We start from the raw sequence: 13,328 nt of genomic DNA, 5'->3' as shown, positions 1-13,328 counted from the left end.
AGATTAATTTCAAAGGTTTTTTCAAAATCTTAATTTAGCCTGAACCGTAGTCTACCGCAGTAGTTGATACAACGATCTGGCGATGAGTGGATGGAGAGCTGGTGTGCAGGTGAGAGCAGGTGAAAGGACAGAACCTCAATCAGGAGGGAGCCAGAGTGAGAGAGCCATGACAAAATGTGTGTATCGTCTTCATATTACATCAAGTTTGAACACTTATAGCCTGGTAAAATATCAGACCACTGGGCGCATATGGATCTATACTTTTTGTAAACAAAAAGTGATTGTTTCCTGTTCCATGCTGCTCAGTTAAAAGGCGTATTGACATCATTCTCAAACTGTATGTGAGAATCGACTCAGATCCCTCCCTGCAGTCTCAGAAACAGCCTTAAAATGTAATTTGGGAGGTAACCGCGCCCCCTGTTGCGAGTGAAGCGTGAAGAGTAGGAAACATGGACGAGAGCTTTCTCCTCAGTGTCCTTGAAATTCATATAATCGTAGAGGTAATGGGGAGTGAGTACTGTCATTCACACAGCTCATGTAGCTCTGGTAAAATGTCATCTATCTTTCATTTACTCCTCGTCATAACTGCGCCTGTTTATACCTTCACGCGTAAACTTGAACTTGAGTACCGGTAGTCTTCTCTGTTGCGCACCGCGGCTCTGACTCCCCCCTCCCCTGCTCCTCCTCCTCCTGCAGCAGCAGCAGCAGCAGCAGCAGCACTAACTGAGCTGTAACGGGACACTTTCGGCGCACCAAACCGTCACCCGCCGCCTCCATCACTAGTGTGCTCAGACTCTCTGCGCGCCTTCCACGGACTGGGATGATGCGGACGCAGGAGATGCATCCCTGTTATTACACCATGTGGCGACTGGCAACGGTTGACAACCGGATTTGGTGTTAAATGATCAGCGGAATTGCGAGACGGCAGCGGAATGTGTCACCATTTGGCGCTCTGGTGAGGAGTAGGGGGCTCTGGATGGTAAGCTGCACCTCATAAGTTATAATGACGCCGCTGTGGTTCGTGTCTGTTGCTGATTATTTTTCTATGAAGTTATAATGTTGTCACGGTACTTTAAGGAAGGATGCTGGTGTATCTAAATGCTGCATACACTGCAACATACTGTAGGATGGGACACATTTTAACTATGTTTATAAATCATTGTTCCCAAAAAGTTAAAAACATGATTGCATGACATTTAAAACATTTAAGTAACATTGTACTGATGTGTGACTTCACCCTGGAGAAAGGATTTGACCTGACGCGTCCCATTACAGGTTTTCTCTCCACGACATCATTACACGATTTGTGTAATGAGCACTTAATTAATACCCTCTATTAATCAAGCCTGTTTAGAGGAAGCTCGTTGAGGGCGCTTAACAAGTACGGGTAACCTGCTGTGGCAAGTTGGTGAGATCGAGAGAGAGAGAGCAACTCGAGTCCCTCCACCCGCTCCTGGCAAATACAGTCACTGTTGACTTGGCCATAAATATATTATAAGCTCTGAGTGAATGCTGAATACAGTATGATCTTGTCAAACAAAACATCCCAATGTAATCAAAAATAAATCAAAAAAAGAAAACATTTATTGATTTGCTTTTTTCATAGGCTACTTTAAAATAACTTTGTCAATTATTCTGCAAAAAATAAGTCAACCTTCACATCTAATCAAACTCCAGATAAAAAGAAAACAGTTTACTTTTAGCTCCTGCAGACATCCTCTCTCTCTCTCTCTTTCTCTCCTGTCAGTCAGTTTTGCCCTGTGGAGAACCAGAGTGGGGTCGAGCGAAGCAGAGAACACCAGTGAGCTGCTAAAAAAAAACACCTACTTCAATTAACTTTCCACCAAGAAAAACCAGCCACATCCACAGGGAATACAAATCGATTAATAAATAGTTTATCACACGCTCCTCCCTCTGTGAGGTGTAAATGAAACCCCAGCATGGTGACAGAAGTGATGTATTGGTTCCTCCAGTACAGGATCGGATTGTCCTGGATCTGAATTAGTGATGCATGTTGGTGCGGTGCAATGCTTCAAACTGTCTGTGCTGTTCACTCACACATTTAATAAGGCTGTGGTTACTGTAGATAAAGACCCAGCAGAACAGTCTCGACTGTGATGATAATATTATGTCATAAAGGCTGTAGTCAGCAGAATAGAAGTGCTACTGTACCTCTGACTCCGGGGTGGGGAGTCAGTGCGAGTCACAGTGACTGATGAGTGATGTATGAATAAGTGCAGGGGAAACATGTACATACTCATGCATTTAGAAAAGCCCTGATTTGCCCTTGGAGAGCCTGGCTCACCTGAATTGCGCTGCCAGGTGTAGGAAATCTATTACAGCTTTAAATTCACAACAAAAGCTGGCAGGAGAAATCGGCAGGGCAGCCACCCAAAATGTAAGTCAGCTTTATTGTTATAGTAGCTGGATGCACGGAGCAGCAGAACAATGAGCCCCAAAGGATGAGTCCAGCTGTTTATGCCTAAGCCTTGTTCTTTCATCATTTGCCACCAAACCAGTCAGAGTACCAAAAGATGTTTCCCCTACCCTCAGCTTTCAGAGTGGCATTTATCTCTAAAGGTCTTGGTGCTGGTTCAATGTGCTGCTATCTGTCAGTGGTAAAAATGCGTAACCCTTTTCACTGCACACAGTTTGATATGTCATATCAGCAAAGCAGGTACATGTGTAAGCATGGTTAGCTTAATGAATCCTTTGTGTAGTGATTCATAGTAATGTGGTTTTCCTCCTCGTGACAGCGAAAAAAAGGTCAAAATGTACTGACGGAAAAGGTTTCCACTGTTTGTCTGGAGCATGCTAAGGTAAGTCTGCAGTAGAAATGAAGTCAAACTGAAGGTTAGACGCAGCAGCAGTAAGATCAGATAATGTGATTATTGAACCCTGTAGAAATAAACAAGTCACTATTTAAAGCTCGTGCGAAAACCGTTCTGGGCAGCCGCAACAACAAACTGTGCCAATAAGTTTTGAGGTGATAGTATAGCCAAGAAAAAACATTTCAGTGATTCAGTGTCTGTTACTGGGACGGCTGCCCATCCAAAACAACCAATAACTTTCTCTTAGTGTGAATAACACCACAGACCTGAATGTTCTTTCTGCCGTTAATTCTTGAAATCTTTATCACCCGTACTAAGTATCCCACCAGGCTTTTATTATTGGATGTTCATTATTATTATTATTATCATTAGAATAGACAGGGCATTGTCACATCTTACGTCACTTACAAACATAAGGACCATATAAAAAGACATGTATGCATTCAGAATACAAAGGAATATTGGGGGCTAGGTGGCTAACCTCACTATTTTTGGGCCTTTCTGCCTTTATTTGAAGAACAGCTGAAGAGAGTCAGGAAATGTTTATTGTATTTTTTATGGATGTGCACAGTATTGATTTACTATTCAAAGTACTAACAGGCAAAACAGCCTGAATAGTGAATTTTAACTCAAGTCCCGCCTCTGACAATGCAAATACAAAATCATATTTTGGGTGGCACATTGGGTGGCCAATCAGATTGGACATATGGTGCATTCATGTGGTGTCGGACACATCGAAAAAATTAGTTTCCGATTTGTACAATGCACATGAATGCCAACCCGGAAACTCTGAAAATAATTAGGTGCCTGACATGTCGACTTGATGTCATAATCGTCATTGCATGGGGGGCAAAATATGTTTTGATAATGTTAAGATACTTTTGATTGATTCACATCTTGCACATCAACTTTTTTGCTGGAACATAACATTGTTACAGAGACATTCACACATCTTCTTCGCAGCATCCACACTGTTTATTGATGTTGTTACAACATTACGACTTGCGGAACTGAAATCATGTGAACACACTGAAGTCGGAAGAGTTACCAACCTGGAAATCAGGGGCCATCCGAGGAGCACATGAAAGCAGCAATAGTCCCGAACGTTTGCCAAAATCACATGACCCCTTCTATCCTTCAATCAGCACAGTTGTGTGTGAGTTACTCTGAGCTTTGGAGAGACTCACACGTTTATACATGTTATCGACCAATTCTCTTTTGGCAATTGTTCTTATTGGCTGTTAACTAGAGTGTGAATTCCTTTGATAAACGTTCCAGTCCTACACTGACCACACTGACCAGCTCAGACCACAGCACAGTTAATGTGTCTGTCTGTTCTTCTTTATTACTAGAAGAAGTCAAATGGGGTTGTGGAGCCTACAGCACTGCAGTCTTACTTTCTGATTCCCCCTTACCTTTTTCTGTATTCACACTATTTCTTATGTATTCTCTTTCCAATGTCTGCTCTGTTGTAACATCTCTACCTTAATCTCAGTCCATCCTAGTTTTGTTCTGACATTTCCCTCCCTCTCTCTCTCTCTTTCTCTTTTCTCAGTGCCTGGATGATGCCTGGCCTAATCCTGCTGCATAGACTCAGAGGATCCCCCTCAGTCCCCGGACACCTCAGTGCTACAGATTTGGCTCCTTGAGTCATCCAGCTCCTCCTCTGCAGTCATCAGTCGCTGATCAATCCTTTATCACTCCCTCTGTTCATGCTTTTCTTTTCCATACCATGGTTTCAGACTGGGATTATCCACTGATCTGTACCAAATCCTGATATGCTTAATGAGTCTGTTGTGGACGTCTGACGGCAATGTCAAAACTCACCCACATACGTATGTGACAAGAGGTGTACTGTCATTTTCCATTCTTCTTCTTTCTTGATTTTTTTTGCTGTGCTGGTTATAATCCAAAGCCATAGCTCTTTTGTCGCTGTGAAGAAAACTGCTTGATATGAGGATTTCTGAGACCAAAAAGACTGAAAACTACAGCCATATTTATGCTCAGCTAGTTTATAATAGACCTGGACTGTGGAAGGAAAGCTTCTCTCATGTGGAGGTTTTAACAGAAGTCGTTGGACACTGTGATAAGAGAGGACTGCTTTGTCCTCAGTCTGGAAAGTTTAGCCGTGTGCAATCCACAGACATTTTCTATCTTTGTAACCTGGTCTGAGCTGCCCAGTCTAGAGCAGCCTGCTTTCCAGATGCTGCCATGCCCATCATCAGCAACGCCAACCATGACTTCAGCAATCTGTCTGTCAGCGACGACAGCAGTCTTGACCACATCTTCACAGAGATACCCGAGACTGAGACCATCAAGGTAGGAATCTGCATTTCTTCTTTCCATTGTTATCATTCAAATCAGACGGGGTACACAACTTAGACTAATAACAGATTTTTGTTATTTAGCTGCTTGTGTTAAATTTTTTTTTTAATGTTTACTCTCCAGGGTGCGTATTACAAGAGGGCTCAACTCATCCGTCGGCCAGAGGACTTGGTGTCCATCGACCACGCTCTGCTGGCTTTGATCAACGTCGGGGGAAACCGCTACACCTTCCCCTGGAGCACCCTGGAGCAGTTTCCCCTTACACGTCTTGGCCGTCTCTGTGGCTGCCGGTCACCTGAGGACATTGCCAGAGTCTGCGACGACTACGACGAAGCCCACAAGGAGTTCTTTTTCGACCGCTCGCCCTCCGCCTTCAGGGTCATCCTCAACTTCCTGGCCGCCGGGAAACTGCGCCTGCTGCGGGAGATGTGCGTTCTTTCCCTGCACGACGAGCTGACATACTGGGGCGTGGAGATGACGTACATGGAGCGCTGCTGTAAGAGGAAGATGTACACACGCATAGAGGAGGTGAACGAGCTGGAGCGGCGCGAGGAGGAGTGCAGGCAGAGGAACGCCATGCAGCGTGTACCTGTGGAAGAGACCAGGTATCGAAAGGTGATGAACTGGCTGAGAGATACGGTGGAGAATCCGCAGTCTGGCTTACCGGGGAAGATCTTTGCCTGCATGTCAGTGATCATGGTTGCAGTGACCGTTGTCAGCTTGTGTATCAGCACCATGCCAGACCTGAGAGAGGAAGAAGAAAGGGTGAGTGAACCTGAGAGTTTGCATGCTGTGAATGTAGCGTTAAGCAGCACAGGGCCTTTGACCAATGGCAAACTGATACCAATCAATCAGTAATATCACTTAAACTTGAACAGGGAGCATACATTCAAGGTTTGTCTTAAGATGCCTACAGCGACCCTGTCTGTCAGTAAGATTTATCATGAGAGGTGTGAGTGATTACAGCAGACTCTTTTCAGTTTTTCCCTTCTCAAAAAACAGAATACCAACAACACATACATTGTCATTTGTATCGCAAAAAGTCAAAACAAATTTTATCTCAAGACACTTGATGAAAAAAAGCAAATCCAGACTGTACACTTGCTTTTGTTATTTATAAAGATACAACATTAATCCATCATAAACCAAGCACTTGGCAACATCGGAAGTACACGCTGCCTTTTAACAAGCTGAAACCTTGAGCAGAACCAGACTCATGTTGAACAGCCATCTGCTGAGATTAGGGCTTCCAGGAAGAGAGATACAAAATGAAAAACAAACAGCAACAACAACATCATGAATAAAACAGATTTATGGCTTTAATGCCTGAAAAAATAGAAAAAGTGCATGCATGGAAAACCAAATATGATAATTAACTGATTCATCTAATGTATATCAACATAAAGACAATGAAAGGGGGAGGGGCACTGAGAATACTACCTTGTGGGCACATCTGTTGGCCTTGCGGTTAGTTTGCGCGCTCCATGTTCAGAGGCTGTTGTCCTTGGAGTAAGTGGCCCGGGTTTCCAGTTCGGCCTGTGGCTCCTTTCTAGCATGTCATTACCCACTCTCTCTCTCTCTCCTGTTTTACGACTTCAAAAAATACATAAAAAAATACATCTTTAATATCAATAGTTGTAGCAGTTGGAGTCGTGTAGACCTATAGCAGCTGGCCGTCGGCAGCAATGATCCAGAGGAATGGACAAGACACGGGAGCTCAGGGACTCCTGTCAAGACATATGGTTATCAACAATGGTGTATGAAGATTTAAAAATAGTGACATGCAGTATTAGAAATAATGCATACAGATAGAGAAAGCGAGGGAGATGGGGAGACAGAAGCCTAGAGCAGCATAGCTAGGGGGCTGGTACAAGCCTCAGTTTGGTAAGGTAAACCCTGAACTTGCCTGGTTTCTACAGCCAACCGTACTAACCTAATTTGGTAAGCGGATTGTAAGCCAGATGGAGCTAGCCGCTTCAGCTGTAATAGTGTGACATCATAGCAGCCCAACACAGTGCAGCCCGCTATTAAGTAAGTTAAACGTTCAAGAAGAACAGGGACACAGTAAACAAGGGACCCTTTAGCACCCTTGGTACCCGAGCTGTACCGGACCGCTTGATGGAGCCGGTGTAAGCTTTATCAGAATGAAAGATTTTAAGCCTACACTTAAAAGTAGAGAGGATAACTAACTCCTGGACCCTGACCAGCAAATGATTTCAAAGGAGAGGGGCCTGATAACTGAAGGCCATAGTACTTTTAGAGATTAAGCCCCCCTTGTCGGCCTGTATTCTGGGAGTGCAATGTTCTTGAGGGGTAATACACCACTATTCTTTTCAGCTCTTTAAGTTAATGGTGTCTAAGACCTTTGAAGGTGAGCAGAAGAATTTTATAGGAAGTCAGTGCAGGGGAGCTAATATAGGAGTGATGTGATCCTTTTTGTTCTAGTTCTAGTCTGTGTCATTACACAGTCCTCATAGGTCAAAGTTGATGCTTATTGGACAGTGGTTTTTGAAATATAACATTGACTTTATCACTGATGTCAGTATTAATAAGTGAGAAAAAGTATGTGTAGGGGCCTTTTTTTATTCATTTCTGACCAATGAAGGAATTGTGATGCTGCAAAAAGCTGGGCTTCAATCTGCTCAAATGTAAAAATCCTTGTCGTCACACCCTCTTAAACATCCCTGTGTGTGTGTGTGTGTGTGTGTGTGTGTGTGTGTGTCTTAGCCTTTCATGTCCTGTGATCTGTATCTACCCATAGCAGCGTGGGATAATGAAGTCAGAGCTGCTCACTGAGGCCTGTTCAGTATCTGTCAGTAAACATGGGGGATAATGAAATGGGCTTACTGTATTTCAGACAAAAGACAAAAAAAAAAATGACAGCACCAGCAGACACACTTCCAGTTGCAATAATGTGCAGGCGTAAAGCACACACATGCTTGCACTGGAGTCACATGCCTACACACACACACACACACACACACACACACACACACACACACACACACACACACACACACACATGCTGACAGTAACATGCACATACAATAGTAATGAACTCATCCACTGTAACTGATACGGTTCTCACTGAATTTTGCACCCTTTTCCTCTCGAGTCTGTTCTCCCTTCTTAACTTAAATCTTACTGCAGCACATCCCCTGTTTGCTTTTGATCGCTGGCTCTTGAATTGGAAATGGAATACATGTACAGTGAGCTTTGTATGCAAAGACAGACAGGTTTGCTGCAGGAAAACTCTCTGCAGCTGTTCAACAGCTGCTGAGAAGTTGCCAGCGGCAGCACCCCTGCATTGATTTTGATATGAGCAGTCATAGGCAGCCAAAACGACCGTGTGCAGGGGGGTGTGATCGTGGAGAATTTAGAAGGTGGAGGAGAGCGACGGTCACAGAATGCTTGATGAGTTGGACCTGAATGACTGACTGTGTCTCACAGACCTTTTGAAGCATACTATAAGACTAATGTATAGCTCATAGGAAAACAAGCACAAAGAAGCCAGATGCTACCGTGGTTATATTTTTCATTCTCTGACAGCAGTGGCAAGGTTCACAAAAAAAGAATAAGATAGCAGCATTCACAAGACATCACATTTCTACGCTGCAGACACAGAGTACGAGGGTTGCAGAATGCAGAAGGATTGTATTTCCTGATGTATAGCTTTACTATTTCAGTTGTGATCTGAACAGGAAATTGGGCTTTCCTGCTTGTAAATCTATCCGGTCCTCATAGGTGCAAAGAAGGTGGAGCTCCACTGGAGACAACAAGCTGTCCTCCCTCGGGTCACACACACACACACGCACGCACACAGGCACACACACACTCACACACACACAGTTGCCATCATCACCTTGTATCGATTTCCTGGCAGCAGAGTGTTTCAGGGAAAATAAAGTTTTGTGAAACTGTATACTGCTGTGTGTTTCTGTGTGCATGCTGTTAGGTGTGGATGACATATCCAAGCCTTGTGAGGACACGGTGGCTTGCAAGGATATTGTATTTATGGTGTTACACTGCCTGGTAGGGCTGAACAATTCAATAGTGTTGAGGATGGAAGACTTTTCTGGTTTGTTGTGAACCTATACCTGCAGGTTTCTTGCAGTGGTGAATCTAGAGTCTGTAGCCTTGGGCAAAAATCAACTAGGGGGGGCCTCCAACCAGTGTTCATCACCACTCCATCATGTCTGCCAGTGTCCCGATGCTTTCTCCTCTTCTTTTATTTCCTGATTTGTACATTTTGGGCCAGTTTGGCTTGGTTTCAGTTTGTGAGCCCTCAGGGGCCCCCTACTGGTCTGGGGCCCTAAGCGGTTGCCTGTCTTGCCTGTTGACTGGCAGCACCTCTGGTTTCTTGTTTCCAGGAATAATCTACGATTAAAGTGCTCGTTAATGTTTAATGTTTTTGGCTACATATATGAACCATTAACGGGGCAGATGTACTGCTGATTGCTAACCTTTTATCGCCACTTTTATCTGTTTGTGTGTGTGTGTGTGTGTGTGTGTGTGTGTGTGTGTGTGTGCGCGTGTGTGTGTGTGTGTGTCAGAGGGCTGGATGCAGTTTGTGATGAAAGTAGGAAAGGGCTCAGATTTGATTAGAAAATGACTGAAAGACCCAAATAATAACAAAGTATCTTTTTGTTTGATTGAATTGATTTACAGAAAAAGACACTGCACTCATCTGCTTTAATGTCATTTTTTAAAAATAAAAATAAAAAGGCCTATTGCAAAAAGAAAAAAGTGCAAAACCAGTATTTTTTCACATATCGTTCAGCTCTACTGCCTGTGTTGTACATAAAGAATATCTGTGCAGGTGTGTGTGTTGTTCTTTTGTGTTAGTGTCTCTTCCTTGTGAGGACACTGTGTATTAGAAGGACATATTCGGTGTGTATGTGTTCATCCAAGCATCTCTTTGCATGTCGATGCTCCTTCTTGGAAATAGAAGGGCAGCTGGCCGCAAAAGTAAACAAATCCATCTGCTGCCCTCGTGTTTTTCTCCCTGCATGCTCCTGAGTTTCAAACTATTCTCATGTGTTTGACTACTGAACTCAAGCGGCAGAGTTCGTCTAAGCCTGGGCATGAGCAGCAGGACCGCTGTCATCTTTAAAAATCACATGGCCCTGCTGTTTGTCTCTGTCCCTGTCTGCTGTGTGCGGGAGTGCGGGCCAAAATTCCCTCGTCCAATCATCATTCACCTCGCTATCTTCCTGCCTCGGTTTGGGTTAGGGGTGTGAAAGGAAAGATAAAGCAAAGAGGAAGATGGAAAGGGAGGACAAATAAAGGATATGTCTGTGAGGGAAAGCGAGAAAATGAGAGATGGAGTGAGAAATATGCTTCAGGGAGTGAATTAAAAAGCGAGAATGGATGAGAATGAGTTTTTGGTGAGAAAAAACAAGAGATAAAAATTGCCTCATTTCCCCATTATGCCTATCTGGATGTAATGTATTTCCACATGTCCTCAGTTGTCCCCTCTATCAAACAGCACATCACTGCGAACTAAACGCTCTGGGAGGGGCCTTTATCTCACAGCTCAGTTTCGGGCCCACTGATAATAACTCCTCCATCACTCCTCCATACTCGGCAACGGGTGTGCATCTCTCTGCTGTATAAGTGCTCTGCTCTTTATGATAAAACTCTCAATTTAAATCTGCAGACACTATTATTATTCCTTCAGGCTGTGTACAGTTGCAGCATTTTGACGGGAAGCACAGCCTCCCTTAATGGGGTTCAGAAATGCAAATAGATGCATGAAATATTGATATAAAATCAAGGCGTCAGAATGCCTGTGGATTTTAAGACCTCACCTGACAGAAGCATTAAATCGTCCTTGAGTTTGAAAGCTGTCGGTGTTTGAAGTTAGGATTTTGTATTTTTTATCATCACGGACAAATGTGAATATTTGGAAAGCGTGCTTACCTTGTCTCTTTCAGTATTTGACTGCATATTGCATCTGCAAAATGGCCGTATCAACACTAATACTTGGAGCCAAAGCCAGAGTAGGCTAACCTTGAATTCAAGGTTTTTGAGGCTGTAAGCTATAGCTCAGATTTCCCCCGAGATTTAAACAAAGATCAACTGTCAGAAATCACTCCTTATTCACTAAATAGTGAGTGAACAGGCAAGTTTGTAGAGGTGTCTGAATTCTGAGTGAGCATAATCATACCCTATATAGTCCACTCATTGTATCTCACAATGCATTGCAGTGAAAAGTCGTGTATAGCCGATGGTCACTATCAGAGCTATATATACCATCATGCCTTCAAAGATGTTTACGAGCAGAGAGCGGCGTTTGACTCGACTGCTCCCATACGAACGTGAGGAGCGACCAGCGTGAAAACACAAACCCAATAAAGTTCATATTTTGAGCATTTTTCTGATGATGACAGACACGAGCACAAATAAATGAGTTTTAGTGCAAAAATATGTTTCATTATGAAATACAAAATTCAATATTTCACATGTATTCAGTATTTTTTTTCTTTTACTGTTTTCTGAAAGTACACTCAGTATAATTCAAGTTATCACTGAAATTCATGTAGTTGTTTACTGTTTTTGATCCTCGGTTGGAGTTAAGCTGCAAGTTTTAGTTGCGGGACAACAATGACGTTACTGTCAGTGGACGGCGAGTGAGCGAGTAAATGCACTATATATTCCACTACTTATAAATCACTATATGGTGAGTATGAAGTGGGGAATGCGTGTGTGACACAGATAATCTACAGTTTGGTGTGTCAATATTCCAACATTCTATTCTGACAAGTTTTTCACAATAAAAGCCCCCGGCCTATATGTCGTCGTACTGCTTTTAATGTGAAACATTCATTTCAGGAACGAGGATGTTTTCAGATTTAGCAACTTAACTCAAATCAGGTATCTTAAATCCAAACGCAGGAGAGAAAAAAAAAAACATTGCAATTATCAGAACTGAACACAGTGACTTACAATTATTAGCTATACATTACCTATAACGTTAATTTATTTTGGTTTACAATGTTGATGTCTAAAGGACTTTCTAAAAAATGAAAAAGTTTATATTTATCTGATTGCTTGTCTTCATTTATGAAAAAGTAGCCATGTGCAGTATTAAAGAGAGTTGAGGATGCATCGTGATGCTTCTTGATGTAACATGGTATCGAATCATTGATAGCATAATCAATCCAATCATGAGAATAGTAGATGCACAGCCATGACAGCCATGACCTTGCTCAAAATGTTTAATGTCAACCTATGGACCAAACTCCTCTCTCTCTCTCTCTCTCTCTCTCTCTCTCTCTCTTGTCTTTGCTGCTGAACTTAATTCCTCTCTGGTGGGTGCATGTGTTTTGGCAGTGCAGTGGACATACTAAGTAGTTCATGAGATGAATTTCTATTCTGCTGTCCTAACCCAGCACTGACCCCAGTAATCTCCACAAAGATAGCAGCAGTGTTTGGATTGAACAGAGCAGAGCGTGTGGCGTTCAGATCTCTCTCTCTCTCTCTCTCTCTCTCTCTCTCTCTCTGGAAAGCAGCAGGACTCTGCACACATTGATAACCTGCCTGAGTTTACATCTTGATTCTGTCTAAATGTCAAACATCCAATACTCTCACTTTCTTTGCATATCTTTCTGAGTATAACTTTTGAGGAAAACTACTTTCTCTGCTGTCATTTTCATTCATTTACTTCCTTTACATCAAAGTGTTTTACCTTCAGAGAGAGAGAGCAGCTCAGATTCATGTCTTTAATATTCTCACTGGGTGATGGAGTATTTTCAGGCAGCCTCTTCAGATTTGCTCTCCTTTCGCTAATTCACTTGCTTTCTGGCCTGAGGAGTAACTGAAGTGGCCATTTTCTATCCTTTATACCATAAATTGGAGCGGGATTTGCTGTTCAATAATTACGTCCCACGGCATCCATCACGAGTATCCTGAGAGGGCGAGTGAGTAAGAGAGAGAGAGAGAGGCACTGGAGAGTCACAGACTGCACGACTCAAGCTTCAGGCCGTGAGTTATGACACGTTTTCTGATCGACTCTCCACTCCTTCTCAAGCAGAGGCTTGTCGATAATCTTATTGAACCATCAAAAGTGTTTGGGTATGTGATTATACAGAGGACACATAGGCCAGTGATTTCTTAGTTTATTGAGACAGAAAAAAAAGAGGGGCAGAGTGGGACAGAGATAATGTGTCC

General features: G+C 43.0%; 1 protein-coding gene across 1 annotated transcript in view; it reads left to right on the top strand.

Annotated features, from left to right (window-relative positions):
• Positions 1–430: 430 nt before the first annotated feature.
• kcng4a (potassium voltage-gated channel, subfamily G, member 4a) overlaps positions 431–13,328 on the top strand; it is a 34,615-nt gene continuing 21,717 nt past the window's right edge. Inside the window, exons 1-3 of the mRNA XM_020639111.3 lie at positions 431–979; positions 4,387–5,150; positions 5,280–5,921. Coding sequence (XP_020494767.1) covers positions 5,043–5,150; positions 5,280–5,921 — 750 coding nt within the window. The 5' untranslated portion in view covers positions 431–979; positions 4,387–5,042. The remainder of the gene's footprint in view (positions 980–4,386; positions 5,151–5,279; positions 5,922–13,328) is intronic.

Source organism: Labrus bergylta, chromosome 7 (assembly GCF_963930695.1).
Source record: "Labrus bergylta chromosome 7, fLabBer1.1, whole genome shotgun sequence".
NCBI classification, from domain to species: domain Eukaryota; kingdom Metazoa; phylum Chordata; class Actinopteri; order Labriformes; family Labridae; genus Labrus; species Labrus bergylta.
Note: the sequence above shows the minus strand (reverse complement) of the source record. Positions and strands in the feature narration are given on the sequence as shown.